The sequence below is a fragment of the Pelophylax lessonae genome (genome assembly GCF_965119305.1).
Source record: "Pelophylax lessonae genome assembly, chromosome: 6".
NCBI lineage: Eukaryota > Metazoa > Chordata > Amphibia > Anura > Ranidae > Pelophylax > Pelophylax lessonae.
The window spans coordinates 145814887-145835527 of NC_138773.1; the positions used below are offsets into that span (position 1 = coordinate 145814887).

The 20641-nt window shown below is 47.5% G+C and overlaps 1 protein-coding gene across 2 annotated transcripts in view; it reads right to left on the reverse strand.

The window, feature by feature from the left end:
- CLEC16A (C-type lectin domain containing 16A) overlaps positions 1 to 20641 on the reverse strand; it is a 1483716-nt gene that overhangs the window by 743465 nt on the left and 719610 nt on the right. For both annotated transcript variants that reach the window (XM_082262146.1, XM_082262145.1), the window contains exon 11: positions 1025 to 1148. In XM_082262146.1, the coding sequence (XP_082118272.1) occupies positions 1025 to 1148 (124 nt within the window). The remainder of the gene's footprint in view (positions 1 to 1024; positions 1149 to 20641) is intronic.

Genomic DNA, 20641 nt, shown 5'->3' on the forward strand with positions numbered 1-20641 from the left:
AACCTAAGCCTCACCCCTTACCCCTCAACATGCTTGTATTACGTATCATCTGCCCAATACAGGGACGACAATCTCTGCAGATCTCATTACTCATCAAACACAGAGACACCTGGTCTGAGGTTGTATACACTGCACACCGAGAGCTTGACCCCCAATTTATCTTGCTACACTTCCATCACGAACCACCTACGAATGTGAGCTTAAATAGGTCACTTTCCGTACAGCTTACTCTCTGGTTATTGTTGCATGCCAAGGTCTGATTTGTGACTTTGTTTATTGGACTCTGAGTCTCACGTGTATGCTTATATTAATGTTAGGTTTATCAATGCAATATGTTTGTACAACTACTATGCTCTGTTTATTGTTATCTTAATATTATACTCTGTATTTCTATTTTTGCTGTTAGGGTTCTTTCACGTGGGCGCTCCGCATGTCCGTATTTCATCCCATTTTTTTGCGGATGAAATACGGACATAATGCATGTCAATGGGATTGCGGATGGTCATCCGCTGACATCCGATTTTCGTCCTTCCAGTTCTGTTCCGTTTTTTGGAATGGAACAGAACCCTATTTTTCTTCTGTTTAAAAAACGGAAAGGAAGCAAAATCGGATGTCAGCGGTGTCATCCGCTGACATCCGCAATCCCCATAGACATGCATTATGTCCGTATATCATCCGCAAAGGGATGGGATGATATGCGGACATACGGAGCGGATGACACAAATGTCATCCGTGTCCATCAAAAAAAAAAAAAAAAAGTGCCGCAGCGGAAGAAGAAATCGGAGCGGCCGTGTGAAAGAGCCCTAATACAATAAAAAGTTGTAAAAAAAAAAAAAAAAAAAAAGATACAAATCAACCTGCATGCACTACATAATTGTGATGATATGCAACGTTTTACTAACCCATGTCAAAGTTGCAAAACAATTTTCAAGCATTAGGCATTGTTTTGTCCTGAACATGAAGGAGTTAATATTAATGGGTACAGTGACTGTATGCTTTTATATGTAGTGTAATGCTTCTTTACCTATTTTGGTAGGCATGGAACCCTGCAGCAGCTGCACTCTTCTCTTCATCAGTGGTGTTCTCTTCCTTTATGACCGAAGATTTTTCTGTTGCCTTTGATCTTTCCATTATCACCATTTCAATTTCTAAAAAACAGAGACAATTATGTTTTTACTATGCATTTTTACTATACTGGAGATATTTTCATTCCCATATGTTTTAGTGGGCCTTATTTAGGAAACTTTTTCAAAGAACTGTGTGTGCTGCCTCACAGCAAGCAACAATTGCACTGTGTAATAGAAGTTTACCCACTTCCCACCCAAGGACGTGCCCATACGTCCTTGGGTTTCAGTGGTTATACTGGGATGATGATTGCACCTACAGGCATCTTCCCGGTACCGTTAGTTTTAGCCGGCAATTCCCTACAAACGAAAAGTGATCTGAGTGGTTAATTAGCCACTCGATCACTTCTACGGGTGGCAGAAGGGGGTCACGCCACCTCCTCTCCCAGCCTCTCCGGTCGCCGGTGATGGCTGCCTGAGACAGAGAGAGGAACTGACGTTGTTCCCCTCTCTCTGTAACCCTGGAAACCAGGAGTGGCGAGTATTCATCGCTTCCAGTCTTGCCCCTTTATTTACCTGGCCACCAGCGGCCAGAAAAGCAGCCGATCAGTCGTTCTCGGTCTGATCGGCTGCATGGGGGGCCGATATCTCCATAAAGAGGACCTATCACGGCCCATGATATCACAAGGGATGTTGTTCATTCCTTGTAATAGCAATAAAGTTTGTACAAAAAAACTGAATTTTTGTAAAATCTTACCGTAAAAATTCCTTTCTCTGAGTCCTCCGACAGTCGCCACCCACTCATACAGTCTTCACCAATGGGGGTATTGACTTCATCTCCACAGGAGTAGCTAGGCATAAGACTTGTTAGAAACAAAGCATTTACATAGACACACCCATGGGGGCTGTCCCACTGGTCCAATACCTGTCTTGCAATAGCCATCCCAGCTCAGTTTGGTAGCAAGCAGTAAAGTGTATAAGAACCCCAAAAGAGGGGTGGGGCGGCAACTGTCGGAGGACACAGAGAAAGGAATTTCACGGTACGATTTTACAAAAATTCTGTTTTCTCTTACGTCCTCTGACAGTCGCCGCCCACTCATACAGTCTTCACCAAAGGGGATGTCTCAAAGCAGTGTAGACATGAGAGGTGGGAAACGCAACCGTCAGAAAGGCAACGCAGTATCCATACCAGAGAAAGGAACCTTACAAGAACAGCAAGGGAACCATCTGGGCAACAAGAAAGCTTAACAGGAGCAACAACCCAGGAAAGCAAATAACCAAGGGGGTCAACAACCCCAACAGTCAGGGACCCACAACAAAACCAGGGTCCCCTATAGCACTGCCGCACAGAGAACTTTGCGGCCAAAGGAGGCATCTGTTGATGCCAGAACATCAATTTTGTAGAATTTTGAAAAGGTGTGGATGCCGGAGGGCCCAGGACATACTCACCGACCTGGTAGAGTGCGCCTTGACAGGGAAGGGCGGTACCCGCTCCTTCAACGAATAGGCCTGAACAATTGTCTGTCTGATCCATTTGGAAATGGTCGCCGCAGACGCGGCCAAACCCTTCCGAGGTCCCTCAGGAAGGACAAAGAGAGAATCTGATTTACGAAAAGGATTCAGTCGATGACAGATAAATCCTGTTTGCCCTGACAACATCCAAAGAATGCAAGGCCCCTGTTCGCCCTGATAACATTAAAGGATGCAAGGAAATCTCTTTAGGATGCTTAGGATTTGCACAGAGCGAAGGTAAAACAATGTCCTCATTAAGGTGAAAATCTGAAACCACCTTTGGTAGAAAGGACGGGTTAGGTCGCAAGACTACCTCATCCCTGTGAACCACCAGGTAAGGGGAGCGGCAGGACAATGCCGCCAGTTCCGACACTCTGCGAGCCGAAGTGATTGCCACCAGAACCGCAACCTTTTTAGACAGCAGAGGTAACGAGATCTCCCTGATGTTTTCAAACGGAGGACGTTGTAACACGGACAGAACCAAGTTCAAGTCCCATGGAGGTAAGGGCTCCCTTCTAGGAGGGGCCAAGTGACGCACAACTTGAATGAAGGTGCGAATCAAGGAATTAGACGCCACAGGGCGTTGGAAAAGAATAGCCAGTGCAGATACCTGGCCCTTAATCGTGGCCAACGCAAGGCGCTGGTCCACACCAGACTGGAGGAAAGCCAACACTCTCGCCACCGAGTAAGAACGAGAAGAGAAGCCCCTGGACTCACACCAGGCAAAATAAGCTTTCCATGTACGGTAATAAATCTTACCAGACGAGGCTTTTCTAGCCTTGATTAAAGTAGGAATGACCTCTGAAGAGAGACCCCTGTCTCTCAGGACCTGGTTTTCAACAGCCAAGCCGTTAAAGCCTGCGACTGTAAAGCAGGATGGAAGATCGGTCCCTGAGACAGTAGATCTTCTCGTATTGGCAGCCGCCACGGAGGCTCGACGGCCAGGTAAACGATGTCCGCGTACCAGGATCGGCGTGGCCAGTCCGGCGCCACCAGAATCACCAGAGTTGGTTCCGAGGCCAACCGGCGAAGGAACCTGGACAACTGAATCGGAGGAAAGGCATAAATCAGACGATACTGATGCCAAGGCACCAACGCATCCGAGGCGTCTGCCAGCGGATCGCACGTTCTTGCCACAAACCTTTCCACCTTGTTGTGTAGCCGAGACGCGAACAGATCCACATCCGGGGATCCCCACTTCGCACACAGCATTTGAAATACCTCCGGGTGCAGGGACCATTCTCCCAGGGTCTGGCGGCTCAGATAATCGGCATGCCAATTCTCCACACCCAGAATGTGAACTGCCGAAATCGCCGGGACATGAGTCTCGGCCCAAGACAGAATACTGGTCACTTCCTGGGCCGCCCAGGCACTCCTGGTGCCCCCTTGGTGATTGATGTACGCCACCGCAGTGGCATTATCCGTCTGCACCCGTACAGGACGGCCCTGAAGATGATCCGACCAGTGGAGCAGGCATAGCCTGATTGCTCTCAACTCCAATATGTTTATCGGAAGGGAGGATTCCTCCTCCGACCAAGTGCCCTGGGCAGACAGGTTGCCCAGGACGCCACCCCAGCCCGACAGGCTGGCATCCGTGGTGATCACCGTCCACAGCAAAGGCCGGAAGGATTTTCCTTCCGATACAGCCGGGGACTGAAGCCACCATAAGAGATCCATTCTGGTTTGGCGACTCAGGGACACTCTCAGGTCAAAGGACTGAGGTAGTCTGTCCCACCTGGTCAGGATCTCCGCCTGGAGAGACCGCGTGTGAACCTGTGCAAATGGTATTGCCTCGAAGGCTGACACCATCAACCCCAGGGACCTCATACAGGTCCGGAGTGACTAACCGATGGAGACAAGGTAAACTTCTGAACGTTGATGGTCCAGCCAAACTCCTGGAAAGTCTGGACCGTTGTGGACAGATCGCACAGCAGGCCCTGACTGGTACTTGATCTCAATAGGAGATCGTCCAGATAACCCAAGACCACAATGCCCTGTGCCCGCAAAAGGCCCAGAACAGGCGCCAACACTTTGGTAAAGACCCTTGGAGCCGAAGCGAGACCGAAAGGTAACGCCACAAACTGATAATGATCCTCCGCGATAGCTAATCGGAGGTACCTCTGATGACCCTCAAAAATAGGGATGTGAAGATACGCATCCTTCAGATCGATAGAGGCCAGGAATTCTCCCAGACTCAGGGAGGCTACCACCGAGCAAAGCGATTCCATGCGGAACTTTCGAACGCGCACAAAGCGGTTCAGAGCTTATAAGTCCAGAATCGGACGCACCTTGCCCTCCTTTCTGGGCACAGTGAACAGATTCGAATAAAACCCCTGAAATCTGTCCCGATGTGGCACCGGGACGATCACCCCCTGGGCGAGAAGATCTTTCACTGCCCGATGAAGATCCTGCAACCGATCTGGGGTCAAATGAAGATTTGAGGGAAAGAATCTGTCCGCCGGTCGCGAAAGGAATTCGATCTTGTACCCTGATCAAATGATTTCCTGAACCCACCTGTCCGGGATTCGGAGCAGCCAAGGTTGGAGGAAGCTGTGCAAACATACCCCCCACCCCTGAAACTGGTGAGGGCGCCCCTTCAGGCAGAGGCGGACTGAGCCGCCGCACCCGCTTGGCCGAATTTTTGTTTGCCGGCCCAGGGTTTTCTCTGGCCACCCTAGCCTTTGAAGGGTTTCCCCTTGTACTGTACCTTGAAGGCACGAAAGGATCCCTGATTATGTTTAAAGGCGGGACCCCACTTGTCGCAGAAAAACTTGCCCTTAGGACTCTGGGGCAGCAGAGTGCCCTTGCCCCCTTTAATCAATTCATCCAGGGATTCCCCAAAAAGGCGAGAACCCGCATAGGGAATGTCAGCCACCGTCTTTCTGGATTTCTGGTCAGCCGACCAGCTTTTCAACCATATCAGTCGACGGTTAACCCCCGCGACACTGGACAGGCGCGCAGCCAATGGGGCCTCATTTAAAGCCGCATTGCACAAATACATGACCCCTTGATAAATCTGGTCCAACATCTCTACTGTAGTGGGGGGAGCCGAATCAGCCACGAGAGTGTGTCTAATCCGCCAGAGCCTGAGCGGTCATGACAAAAGAGAAAATAGGCTTCAGCATGGAACCTGCCACCACATAGGCATGGCGGCAAGAGATTCCAGTCTCCTATCCGTAGGATCCCTAAACACCGGAGAATCTTCGGTGGGGACCAGAGTAGCCTTGTTCAATCTGGCCACAGTGTGATCCACTTGAGGAGCCACACACCATCGTGCAACCGTAGTAGACGCAAAAGGGTAGAGAAGTTGAAACTTCTTAGGCACCGTGAAAGTGTGTTTTAAATTGAGCCATTGCTCATTCACTGTGTGATGAAGCTCAGCGGGGCAAGGAAAAACCTGCGCCGTCTTGCGGGTCCCTGTGTGTACCAAAAGAGGACACAATACCCAGAGGATTGGGCTCATCCTCTAAACGTAGTGTTTCTTTAATGGCAGAAATCAGCGCATCCATGGCTGCGCGTTCCTCGGGCGTCCCAGGGGGGGATTCATCCACCCCCTGTAGCCTCCGCCTCCCCCTCAGACTCTAGTGGGTCCTGAGAAGAGCGAGACCATGAAAGGGGCACACTACCTGCAGCAACCATGTCACATTCAGAATCAGAAGAAAAAGAAATGCTAGGCCTTTTTCTAGCAGCACGTTCAGACATCAGCACATCCATTTTGGACACCAAAGACACCACTACAGCGGCCAAATTAGTCAGCGTAGAGGTTTTTTTTTGTTGTAAGGTACTGGCCCTTTAAGCGTGCCGCGGACCCCGCAGCACACCACTATATGGACTGTGGAATACAGACCCCCACAGGGACAAACTGAAGCCAGGAAGATTGCACAAGGGAGGAAAGAAAAGCACAGCAGAACAGAGCCCCACCAGTGTGTTACCAGTGCTGTCGGTCGCTCCTGAGTGAAGGAAGGAAGTGATGTCATAGCCAGAGGCTGAACTGAGGCTGCAGGCTAAGGAAACATGGATGCCTTTGCAAAGTAATGGGAGGCTTCGGCAAAATGGCCGCTGACATGTGCTCGGAACGGTCGTTTGCCACACACAAGATGGCGTCGCAGAGCGCCAAAATACACTACATACAATGCTGTATAAGCGTCCATAGTGAAGGCAGACGTGTTGCCCACACCTAAAATGGTGGACTGGCGGTTTTTAACCCTGCAGCGGTCACCGCACGTGTCTGTACCTCCAAGCACCCTAAAGTGACACAGGAGAGGGATCCCCCAAAACCCCACACAGCACTGGCTGTGGGAGAAAAAACCCCCACAGGGACCGGGATCAGGGAGCCCAAAACCGCAAAGACATAGGGGACACCACAGACCACATAAGACTGCCGACCCCAGACAGAGGCCCCACACAGAATGTACTTACCTGTACCCGATGGCGTGGGGTGCCTCATACCAAATGGGAAACCGCCCGCCCTCAGATGGCAGGGGAGTGCCGTCAGCCAAAATCGCAGGACACCAGGAGTGCACGGACGAACTGAGCATGTGTCCGGTGAGGTAGCCACCTCACAAGGCTGCATCCCTGAGGACAGGGATGGGTCGTTTGTGAGGCCAGGGCGAACACATAGCCTATTAAACGCTCGATGGCGGACTGGGATTCCATCTGACCCTCTGTCCTGGAGAACCAGGACGACCAGTCCGATTCCTAGCTCCGCAAACGCCGTCTTCATCCGAAGATCCGACTAACGCTGACAAAATAAACAGCTAGTAATGTAAAGAAAAAACTGACATTCTGCAGAAAATAAATCATAAAAGAAAAGAAGGCGGCTGAGACTGTAGCCCCAGCACAAGGAAGCCTATCTACTCCTAAACTAGGCAGAAGACAAACTGAGCTGGGATGGCTATTGCAGGAGGGGTATTGGACCAGTGGGACAGCCCCCATGGGTGTGTCTATGTAAATGCTTTGTTTCTAACAAGTCTTATGCCTAGCTATTCCTGCGGAGATGAAGTCAATACGCCCATTGGTGAAGACTGTATGAGTGGGCGGCGACTGTCGGAGGACGTAAGAGAAAAATATATATTTTTTTAAACAGTAACAAAAAAATATGTATAAAATAAATAAATAATAATAATAAAAGAAAAAAAAAAAAAAAACATAAAGCTTTCCCCGTCCCACCGTGCTTATGTGAAAATGCATACCTTACTACCGCACACATGTGCACAAGGTGATCGCACCACACAAGTAAGAAATTGACGCAAATGTCAGAGCGAGAGCAATAATTCTAGCACCAGACCTCCTGTGCCACTCTAAACTGGTAACCTGTAAATGCATTTCAAGTGTCGCCTACGGAGAATTTTAAGCACCGTAGTATGCGGATATTCCGCGGGCAGGCGCAATTTTAAAGCATGACATGTTAGGTATCTGTTTACTCAACGTAACATCATCTTTCACGTTATACAAAAAAAATTGGGCTAACTTTACTGTTTTGTATTATTTTATTCATAAATGTGTTTTTTTTCCCCCCCAAAAAAAATTGTGTTTGAAAAACCGCTGCGCAAACACTGTGTGAAATAAAAAATTGCAACACACACCATTTTATTTTATAGGGTCTCTGCTAAAAAAAATGTATAATATATATATATATATATATATATAATTTTGGGGGGTTCCCCCAAGTAATTTTCTAGCCCAAAAAAATTGTTTATTACATATAGGAGCGAAGTGTCAGAATAGGCTTGAGAAGGAGGTGGTTAAAGACTCATGCAAACTGGAGGTTATAGTAGCCTTAGCTGTAGAATACCACGTTAACGTCAGTTTTGCCACATTTTTGCATTAGCGATTTTAAGATGTTTTTTTTTTAGCAAAACTATACTCCAAGAAAAGCTACAGCTTAAGGTCTAGTAATCAATGTTATTATCCACTATGCAACGGTGGATTCTGAAGCAGGGCACCCCTTTGCACGGTCCCAAAGAAAGAAGAAACAGGGATTACAATTGTCTAATGGAATGGAAGCAGTAGATTTTTTTTTAATTGTATTTTTATTGATTTTTTGTTATTCATAACTGTACAGGAAGGGAATATAAGTCAGCAAAAACATAACACATTATGGCTGAAGCCATTTATTATCAATCAACTGTTTTACTCTTTTAAATCATAATGACAACAGAAAATATCCAAATGACCCTGATCAAAAGTTTACATACCCTGTTGATTTTGGCCTGATAACATGCACACAAGTTGACACAAAGGGGTTTGAATTAGGGATAGACTGATATGGTTTTTTCAGGGCCCATACCAATATTTTGGTCTCAAAGTATCGGTATTGGCCGATACGGGCCAATATTTTGTACATTTAAAGTTTTGAAAAAAAAAAAAAAAAAAAAGAAAGAAAATTTCTGATACAAATCTGGTTCTGAACATGTTAATGTTTGTTTATTCAAATTTTTAACATTAAGTTCTGGTTCACATTTGTGCGATCACAGAGATCGCATGTAATTCGGAGCGTACTGCTCCTAAAATTACATGTGATCTCTGCGCGGTGCAAATTCAGCCATACATTTTGTATAGCTGAATTCGCACTGCAATTGCACCCAAAACGCACAGGACCCTTTTTTTGGTCTGCAGCAGAATCAGATCAAATGGTGTTTCACACTAGTGCGATCCGATTCTGTGGGAACTTTCAGATCGCACTGTGATATGCGATCTAATCTGGGGGTGTCGTTAACTTTTAATTGACACCCCCAGCGTATCGCATATGACAGTGTGAACTGCCAGGGGTGTGGATGTGATGTGGGAATACGCTGTATATTCGCAGTGTTCCCTCATCGCAGAAATGTGAACCGTCGTTCTTCACACCTTACTTGCATGAAAACTGATAGAAAACCACACAGCTTTCACTTGCAGGTACATCAGTTTCAAATCATGTGAACGAACGAGTCCTAGAAGAGTAGACAACTGTGAAAAAGTGCTGGGAAAATAATAACTAAAGGCTTCCCAAAACAAAATTTACATAAACTGCTGAGGTAGTGCACCTTTTGACTGCAATGATTAACCACTTTAAGACCGGAGGATTTTCCTGCTTAATAACCAGGCCGCTTTTTTCTACTTGGCACTGCGTGACTTTAACTGACAATTACGCGGTTATGCAATGCTGTACTGAAATTTACATCCTTTTCCCACAAAAAGAGCTTTCTTTTGGTGGTATTTAATCACCTCTGCGCTTTTTATTTTTCGTGATATTAATAAAAAAAGAGCGAAAATTTTGCAAAAAAATTGACATTTTCTACTTTGACTGTTAAAAAAATATCCAATAAATTCAATTTTTGTCATATATTTTGGCAAAAACATATGTAGCTACATGTCTTTGTCAAAAACATTCTCAATGAGCATATTTTTATTGGTTTGCGCAAAAGTTATAGTGTCTACAAACTATGGTGTATATACTGGAATTTACGCAGCATTTCTGACTTCAATTCTTGAAGTGCTAAAATGGCAGGGCAGTGCAAACCCCCCCCCAAATTACCACTGTTTGGAAAGTCCCAAGGAATGTCCCGAGAGGCATGTTGAGCTCATTGAATATTTATGAATATTTAATTTTTTTGTCACAGGTGTATAAACAATGACTAATTGTTATTTTTTAACAAAAAGTTGTCATTAAAATGATAAGATTGCTCACGCATGCCATGGGCATATGTGTAATTACACCCCAAAATATATTCTGCTGCTTCTCCTGAGTACAGGGATACCACATGTGTGAGACTTTTTGGGAGCCTAGCTGTGTACGGGACCCTGAAAACCAATCACCACCTTCAGAATTTCAAAGGGCATAAATTTCTCATTGCACTTTCTCACTGCCTATCACAGTTTCGGAGGCACTGAAATATCATCATAGCACAACCCCCCCCCCCCAAAAAAAAAAAAATGACCACATTTTGGAAAGTTCACACCCAAGCCAGATGACGCACCCCTTGGATCAAGGAATTAGACGCCAAAGGGCACTGAAAAAGAATGGCCAGCACAGACAACTGGCCCTTAACCACTTAAGCCCCGGAGGATTTTCCTGCTAAACGACCAGAGGGTATTTTGCGATTCGGCACTGCGTGACTTTAACGGACAATTGCGCGGTCGTGCGACACTGTACCTAAACGAATTTGACGTCCTTTTTTTCCCACAAACAGAGCTTTCTTTTGGTGGTATTTGATCACCTGTGCGATTTTTACTTTTTGCGCTATAAACAAAAAAAGAGCGTAAATTTTGCAAAAATAACTATTTTTCACATTTTTTTATATGAAATTCCCCCCAAAAAAATGTAAAAATCTAAATTTTTTAACATTTTCGGCCAATTTGTTTTATCCTACCTATGTTTGGTATAAAAAAAAAAATCGCAAAAAGCGTATTTTTATTGGTTTGCGCAAAAGTTATCGCGTTTACTAACAAAGGGAAAGATTTTTGTCATTTTTGTTGTTTTTTTTAACGCGTAATGGCGACGATCTGCGATTTTTTTGCGGTACTGCGACATTGCGGCGGACAGATCGGACTCTTGACTCAAATTTTTGACACTTTTGGGGTTACCAGTGACATTTCTACAGTAATCAGTGCTATATATATATATGCACTGTTACTGTAAAAATACACTGGTAGTGAAGGGGTTAACTTTATTTGGGAGGGAGGGGCTGTGTGTGTCCCTAGGGGCGTGCTTTCTACTGTGATTGGCTGTGGCTTGAGGTGAAAGGACACTGATCAACAGATCTACATAGTAGATCTGTCTGATCAGTGTTTTAACACCGAGGAGAATGACAGGCAGCTTGTTTACACAAGCTGCCTGACTTTCTCCCTCTCCCCCGACGATCGCCGAGTGAGCGGCGGACATCGGGTCCGCCGGTCACACGCGCGGGGGGGTCCGTGACCGCGCAGGAGCGCGCCTCCGGCTCGCTCCCCAGACCCTCCCAGGCTAGTGACGTTAATTAACGTCACTCTGCCTGGCAGGGGCTGACCGCCGCAAGTAAATTTACGGCAAGCGGTTAATAGTGGTCAGCGCTAGACGCTGCTCCACACCAGTTTGCAGGAAAGTCAACACTCTCGCCACCGAAAAGGAACGTGGATGGAACCCTTGCAACTCGCACCAGGCAAAATAAGCCTTCCAGGTACAATAATAAATCTTACCTGAGGAGTCCTTCCAGGCCTTGAGCAAGGTAGAAATGACTGCCGACGAGAGACCTCTGTCTCTCAAGACCTGGCTTTCAACAACCACGCCATCAAAGCCAGCGACTGTAAAGCAGGATGGAAGATCTGACCTTGAGACAGAAGATCGTCTTTTAGCGGGAGCCACCAGGGAAGCTCGATGACCAGTTGCATGATGTCCGCGTACCAAGACCGACACGGCCAGTCTGGGGGCACCAGAATCACCAACCTCGGTTCCGAGACCAACCTGTGGAGGAATCTGGACAACAACTGAATTGGGGGAAAGGCATAAATCAGCCGATACTGATTCCAAGATACCACCAACGCGACCAGAGGTTTTTTGATTCCCCCAAGGGTTCCCCCCCTAACGTGTATTGTGCTTTTATGTTTTTAGTCCCCAAGTGCAAAACCTTACACTTCTCCACATTAAACCTCATTTACCATGTCGTTGCCCACTCTGTTATTTTGTCCAGGTCATTCTGTAGGATATCTGCTTCATTCTGTGCTGTTATTGCCCTGCCCAATTTTGTGTCATCTGCAAAAACTGATATCGAACTACTGATCCCGTCCTCAATGCTGTTTATGAATAAATTGAACAAGGTTGGTCCCAGGACTGAGCCTTGGGGGACCCCGCTTACCACCTCAGACTAGTCTGAGTATGTGCTGTTTATTACCACCATTTGGACACGCCCTTTTAGCCAGTTCCGTATCCAAGAGCAAACCTTGTGGTCGATACCTGCAGACCCTTTTTTATAAATTAAGCGCTTGTGGGGAACTGTATCAAACACCTAAGCGAAATCCAGGTATACCACATCCACTGGTCTGCCCCTATCTAGCTCACAGCTCACCTCCTCGTAGAATGTTAAGAGATTGGTTTGACAAGAACGCCCATTTGTAAACCCATGCTGATTGCTACTGATGATGTTGTTGTCTTTAGCAAACTCCACGATATAGTCCCTTATCATCCCCTCCAGAAGTTTACATACTATCGATGTCAAACTGACAGGCCTATAATTTCCCGGGATATGCCTCTGCCCCTTTTTAAATATCGGTATCACGTTAGCTTTCCTCCAATCCCCTGGTACATTTCCTGTCATAATATGGTCAGCAAAGATCAGGAACAGTGGTCTAGATATAATCTTACTGAGTTCCTTGAGTACCCTCGGATGTACGCCATCCGGGCCTGGTGATTTGTTTGTGTTAACTTTATCCAGCTTTCCCTGATTTCACCCTCTGTTAGCCATATCGGCAAGTCCTGTGTATTACTACTAACCATACAGTCATGGTCAGTGTACCCCTCCTTTTCTTGTGCAAAGACTGATGAGAAAAAAGCGTTCAGCACGGTTGCTTTTTCAGTGTCCTCTGTAACCATTCTCCCATCATCGTTAATTACATGTGCAATATGCTCTGCCCTAGTTTTTTTGCTGTTGATATATTTAAAAAAATTCTTTGGGTTCTCTTTACTATCCTCCGCTATTTGTCTCTCAAAGTAGTTTTTAGCCATTTTGATTTTGTATTTACTTTTCTTATTTGCCTCCTTGTATTGCTCGAAAGCCGATACTGTGCCCTCTGATTTATATTTCTTGAAGGCCATTTTTTTCCCTAATAAGTTTTTTAACGTTACGGTTTAGCCAGCCAGGTTTGGCTTTGTCTCTTCTAAATTTATTTCCCATAGGAATGCACTGCAAGATGCATTTGCTTAATATGTTCCTAAAGCATATCCATTTTTCCTCCGTGGTCAGTGATCCCAGGGTTTGGTCCCAGTTTACCCTTTCCATCAATGAGCACAATTTTGGAAAGTTTGCCCTTCTGAAGTTTAGGGTTCTTATGTTCCCCGCTTGCCTTGTTATATTGTTATTTACCCTAAATGTGATCATCCTGTGATCGCTAGAGCCCAGGTTGTCCTGGACTCCTACCTCCAAGATTAGGTCTGGGTCATTAGTGATCAATAGATCCAGGACTGCATTTTCTCTAGTAGGAGAATCCACCAACTGTGACATGTAGTTGTCCTGTAAGGTTTCCGTGAATAGACGGGCCTTCTGTGAGTGTGCAGTCCCCTCTTCCCAGTCAATGTCGGGTTAATTGAAGTCCTCCAATATGATAACTGATCCCAGTTTTATCACTTTACCCAATAGTGATAAAAATTCCAGCTCTACCTCCTCCCTTTGGTTGGGTGGCCTATAGCAAACCCCCACAATTACTTTTCCCTTTTCTTCTTCCCTATGGAGTTCTACCCACATGGATTCTAACTCCATACTCATCCCTTCCGTAATATCACTCCTCTCTATCACCCTTACATTGTTCTTGACATAGAGACATATCCCTCCCCCTCTTTTTCCTACCCTGTCCTTCCGGTACACCAAATACCCTTGGATATTGGCCAGCCAGTCATGTGAGGGGTCGACCCAAGTCTCCGTTATTCCCACAAGGTCTATGTCTTCCTCATGTACTAACATTTCCAACTCATCCATTTTGTTAGCTAGGCTCCTGGCATTAGCATATGCCCCTCTTAGTTTTGTGGACGTTGATCGTGAATTGTGATTATGTTTATTCCTGTTTGGTCTGAGGTTTTCCCACACAGACCCCCCAATTGATGTTATGGAACTACTGTCGCTGCTGACTCTACTACTGCCTTCTGTCCTTTGCTCCCTCCCTCCTGACTCCACTTCTGAGCCCTCCCCCCCGTCTCCTAGTTTAAAAGCCCCTCCAACTTGGTGGCCTTCTTTCTCCCCTCCTTCCTACACCAATTCCTCAGCCACTTGTTAAAGCGGAGTTCCACCCATTTTTAATAGGTTGGAATACGTAGATGTATGTAATCCCCTTTAAAACGGCTTTTACCAATGGAATTTTTTTTTTTTTTTTTTTTGTTAGTAAATACCTTAATTTCTGCTTTATTCCTCCTCTCCTCACTTCCAGGTCCGATCAGCGATGACGTCATTCGGCGATTCGCGGGGCAGAGAACGGCCTTAATACATTCATACAATACAACTTAATGAGAGGAGGCAGGGCGAAGGTGGGGCAGGCACGGCTCACTACAGCTCAGCTACTGCAAGATTTCTGGAATAGAATACATCCCAGCAGACACTGTGAATCGCCGAATGACGTCATCGCCGATCGGACCCGGAAGTGAGGAGAGGAGGAATAAAGCAGAAATGAAGGTATTTACTAGCAAAAAAAAAAAAAAAGTTTCCATTGGTAAAAGCCATTTTAAAGGGGATTACATAGATCTAAATTTCCAAAAATGGGTGGAACTCCACTTTCCCAAAGCTCCTTCTGCCTCTCCTGTGTGGCTCGAGGTACAGGCAGTATTTCAGAGAAAACCACCTTGGAGGTCCTATTCCTCAATCTATTACCTAAGTCCCTGAAATCATTCTTTAGCATCCTCCACCTTACTTTTACTTGGTCATTAGTGCCCACAAGCACCATGACCGCGGGGTAATCCCCAGCCCTGCCCAATAATCTGTCTACCCGATCCGCGATGTGCCGAACTCGAGTGCCCGGTAAACAACATACTGTCTGGCTACCGCAATCTTTTCGACAGATTGCCCTCTCTGTCCTCTTGTTGATTGAGTCCCCAACTACCATAATCTGTCTAACCTTTCTTGAATCGCGGCCCTCTTCCTCCTGGAGCCGCCACTCCCCTGGCAGCTGGGGGAGGGCGCCTGCTCCAGCTCTGCCACCCCTGAGCTGATATCCCCCTCAACCTGCAACTTGGCAAATTTGTTAGGGTGTACCAACTCAGGACTGGCCTCCCTGACCCTTATCCCTCTATCCTTCCTAAAGTTCACCCAGCTGCCTACCTCTACTCCTCCCTCCTCCTGCCAGTTCTCCACACCTGGAATGTGAACTGTCGAAATCGCCAGGACCTGCATCTCGGCCCAAGACAGAATCTCGGCCACTTCCTTGGCCATCCAGGCACTCCTGGTGCCCCCTTGGTGATTGATGTAAGCCACCGCAGTTGCTTTGTCCGTCTGCACACGCACTGGGCAGCCTCGAAGACGATCCAACCAACGGAGCAAACAGAGCCTGATTGCCCGTAGTTCCAAGACATTTATCAGCAGGGAGGATTCCCCTCTGACCAAGTGCCCTGGGCAGACAACTTGCCCAGAACTCCACCCCAGCCCGACAGGCTGGCGTCCGTGGTGACCACAGTCCATAGCAATGAACGAAAGGACTTGCCTGCCTTCAGAGCCGGAGACTGGAGCCACCACAGGAGATCCGATCTGACTTGGGGGCTCAAAGCAATCCTCCTTTCCAAGGAATGAGGATGCCTGTCCCACCGGACAAGAATCTCCGCTTGAAGAGACCTTGTGTGAAACTGTGCAAATGGAATCGCCTCGAAAGCCGACACCATCAAGCCCAGGGACCGCCTGCAGGTCCAAAGCGAGGAGAACTTTTTGTCGCTGAGGGACCTGACCTCGTCCTGCAGGATCCGGAGCTTGTCCTCCGGAAGAAAGACATTTGCCTGGGCGGAGTCCAGAATCATCCCCAGGTAAGGGAGGCGAACAGAAGGGGACAAAGTCGACTTCTGAAAATTGATGGTCCACCCGAACTCCTGGAGCGCCTGAACCGTGATCGACAGATCGCGCAACAGAGTGGCACTGGAGCTCGAACTTAATAGGGTCCAGGTAACCGAGGATGGCAATCCCCTGCACCCGCAACAAAGCTAGAACAGGAGCCAAAACTTTGGTAAAAACCCTTGGAGCCGAAGCGAGGCCGAAAGGCAATGCCACAAACTGATAGTGCTCTTCCGCTATTGCAAGTCGGAGGTACCTCAGATGACCCTCGTAAATAGGGATGTGTAGATACACATCTTTGAGGTTGATGGAAGGCAGGAAATCCCCTGGATTCAGGGATGCCACCACCGACCGGAGGGACTCCATTCGGAACTTCTGAACCCGCACAAAGCGGTTTAGAAACTTCAAGTCCAGAATCGGACGTAACTTGCCCTCCTTTCTGGGCACTGTGAACAGATTTGAGTAAAAAACTCCAAAATCTGTCCCGCTGTGGAACCGGAACAACCACTCCTTGGGCGAGAAGATCCTGAACCGCCCGATGGAGATCTCGGAAGCGATCGGGGGTTAAATGAAGATTTGAGGGAAAGAATCTGTCTGCTGGGCATGATCTAAACTTGATCTTGTACCCTGACCGAATGAGTTCTTGAACCCACCTGTCCTGTATCTTGGCCAGCCAAGGTTCAGGAAAATAGCGCAGACGTCCCCCAACCCTGAAACGGGTGAGGGTGCCCCTTCGGGTTGAAGCGGACTGAGCCGCTGTGCCAGTGTGGGCGGCTTTTGACTTATGTAAAAATGGTACAGCGCCACTACATAGAAAGCTAAGTAATATGAAGGTGAACCAAAGTCCATAAGTCCATAGGAGGCAGATTTCAAATGTTGGGAATATGACTGTGAATCCCACATCAATCTTGCAAGTAGAGTTTCAGGCAGAGATCACATAAACAATAAGGATGTAACCTTACCGGACAGTTGGACCCCCTGTTACGGAAGGTCAAACAGGCATGCGATATCCACCGTCAGGGAAAAAACTGCAACCGAACTCTTCTCCTATCGACCACAGACACTCCGGATAAACCTAGACTATGGATCCGGCAAACATCACTGGGCCCCAGGTGCACACAGGGGATGACCTCCAATAAGACAAATGGGGGCGCACATAGTGAAGTACATTCAAATCTTTTATTTGAAATAAAAGGTAAAAAACTCACAATTTAGCTGCTTGACACAGGCATAATAAAATCATTGGCCGCGGCTCGAATAGCGTGACTGCATGGGGGCTTAGCGTGCCTGACGCGTTTCGTCCTGCAAAAGGCGTTTTCAAAGGCAAAAGCCCCCCTCATGCAGCACGCTTTTATAAGAAACCCCCAATTGTTTGGAATGTGGCCACTTCCGGTGCGTAATGACGCACTTCCGGTTCTGGTGTGCGGTGACGCACTTCCGGTTCCGGTGCGTGATGACGCACTTCCGGTTGCGGCGTGCGTGATGACGCACTTCCGGTTTTGGCAATCAGCAGCGCGGTGAGGCTCTTACTGAGCCTCCGGAAGTCTGGAAAGGAAGGAAGAAATTACCTAAAAAGAATAAACAAAGGCAGTAGGAGATAACGGTGCCCCAGCCGCCAACGGCAAGCTAGAAGAAACCACTCTAACTGCACTATGCTATTCAAGCCAAATAACCTCCTTCCAGTCGGCAAAGGCTAAAAAATATATATTCATTAGCCACTCCAATCAATTGTTAAACAATAAAATATACATTTAAAATCATGTGAGTATACAACCAAATGATGGCAAAAACACAGATATAAAAACAAATATTCCAATCAAATAATATTACATGAATTGCAATCTAGGTATTAACAATGAAGAAAGCACACGTCTTATCCCACCTGTCCACATTAAACTAAAAAACCACAGTAAGTATGGGACATTAAGCCATACAACCTAGTATGTGTCCATGTAAACCCTACAAAAGGTCAACAGGGATCGACAGAACCTTTCCACATCCAACTGAACAGAGGGAAGGATAGGGATAGACAACATATAATCAATGTATGGTGCACACATTGAGATGATAAAAACCTTAAATGAACTAAGTACACCCCCTGAAGGTGCGCTCTAGATGGTATTCCCCAAACACGGGCACATTACCAGGGGATTTGAAGAACAAAAAAAAAAAAAAAAAAACTTGCCCGCCCAAAGCTTCTTCTGGCCACTAGAGGCTTTGAAGGACTTACCTTTGTCTTGTGCCTTGAAGGCACGAAAGGACCCCTGGTTAGGTTTAAAGGCAGGACCCCGCTTGCCGCGGAATGATTTTCCCTTGGACACCTGGGGCAACAGAGTGCTCTTGCCCCCAGTGATCCCCTTGACCAGTTCATCCAGAGAGTTCCCAAAAAGATGACTCCCCGCATAAGGGATGTCAGACACTGTCTTCTTGGAAGTTTGGTCGGCCGACCAGCTTTTTAACCAAACGATGCGACGAATCGCAACTGCGACCGCTGAAAGTCATGTGACTAAAGGGGCCTCATCTAAGGCCGCGTCACACAGGTATAAAACAGCCTGACCCATTTGATCCACCATCTCCAGAGCAGCCGGAGAGGCGGAGTCAGCAATCAGAGTGTGCTTAAGCGCCTTAGCCCACTTCACAACAGCCTGAGAAACCATTACTGAAGCAAACACAGTTTTCAGCAAGGAACCCGCTACCAGATAGATGTGGCGGGAAAGAGTTTCCACCCGACTATCTGCCGGGTCTTTAAATACCGGAGAATCCTCCGCGGGCATTAAAGTGGCCTTATTTAACCTGGACACAGTGTGGTTCACCTTAGGAACCACAGTCTAGCGAGAATCCACCGGATCTGCAAAGGGATAAAGGTACTGAATCTCTTTGGCACCACAAAATTATGTTTCAAATGACGCCATTGTTCATTCACGGTATTGTGAAACTGTGGGACAAGGAAAAACCTGATCCGATTTTTGGGCTATGCAGGTCCCAAAGGAAGACCGCTTAACTGACAGGTGGGGCTCATCATCCAAATTTAAAGTGTCTTTAACAGAGCTAATAAGCGCGGACACCACAGCGCGGTCCCGTGCTGATCTGGAAGAGGAATCATCCTCCTCCACATCCGACTAAGGACTAAGACCTAAGACCCCTCAGGGGGTACGCTGTCTGTGGCAACCAAATCTGGCTCTGAATCAGAAGACTGAAAGGGCATAGGCCTTTTCTTAGAAGCTCGGTCAGACATCAACAAATCCACTTTTTACGCTAAAATCGCAAGTGCAGCAGTAAGGGAGACTATAGCAGAGGATTCAGGAGTACCTGAACCAGTGGCGGCCGGCCCATAGGGGGCGCAGGGGCGCCGCCCCCCCCCCCCAAAAAAAAAAAAAAGAAAAAAAAAGATTGCCCACAAGGGGCGCCCGCCTCATTGGTGCCTATGGGGGGTGGGGTTTTCCACCCGCAGAGGCGCCGAGAGGCGGCCTTCTGGGGCGTAACTGTAGCGCAGAGCACTGCACTACACCCACCCCCCTTTTGGAGCTCGCTCCATTGGTGCCTATGGGGGGGTGGGGTTTTCCACCCGCAGAGGTGCCAAATGGCAGCCTTCTGGGGCGTAACTGTAGCGCAGAGCACAGCGCTACACCACCCCCCTTTTGTGATGTCTTGGATCATGATTGGTCCAGACTTCAGCCTGGACCAATCATGATTAAGGACATCCATGCTGACCTCGTTGGGGGCGGTGCCGGTGCATGCATCAGTCACTCACCGTCACCGCCCGGTCAGCTTCCCGCAGCCGCAGAAGAGGAGTCGCGAGGAGGGGAGAAGCCGATGCCGGGAGCCGAGCAGAAGAGGACGGACGTCGGAGTTGCGAGGAGGGGGGAGAAGCCGCCGCCGGGAGCCGAGCCGTCGCCAGGTAAGTGTCTCAGCCAGGGAAGTGCTGACTCGTCACCTGTGCCATGCCTATTCCATCACCTGTGCCATGCCTATTCCATCACCTGTGTCATGCATATACCATCACCTGTGCCATGCCTATACCATCATCTGTGCCATGCCTATTCCATCACCTGTGCCATGCCTATACCATCACCTGTGCCATGCCTGTACCATCACCTGTGCCATGCCTGTACCATCACCTGTGCCATGCCTGTACCATCACCTGTGCCATGCCTGTACCATGACCTGTGCCATGCCTGTACCATCACCTGTGCCATGTCTGTACCATCACTTGTGCCATGTCTATTCCATCACCTGTGCCATGCCTATACCATAACCTGTGCCATGCCTATACCATCACCTGTGCCATGCCTATTCCATCACCTGTGCCATGCCTATACCACCACCTGTGCCATGCCTATACCATCACCTGTGCCATGCCTATACCATCTGTGC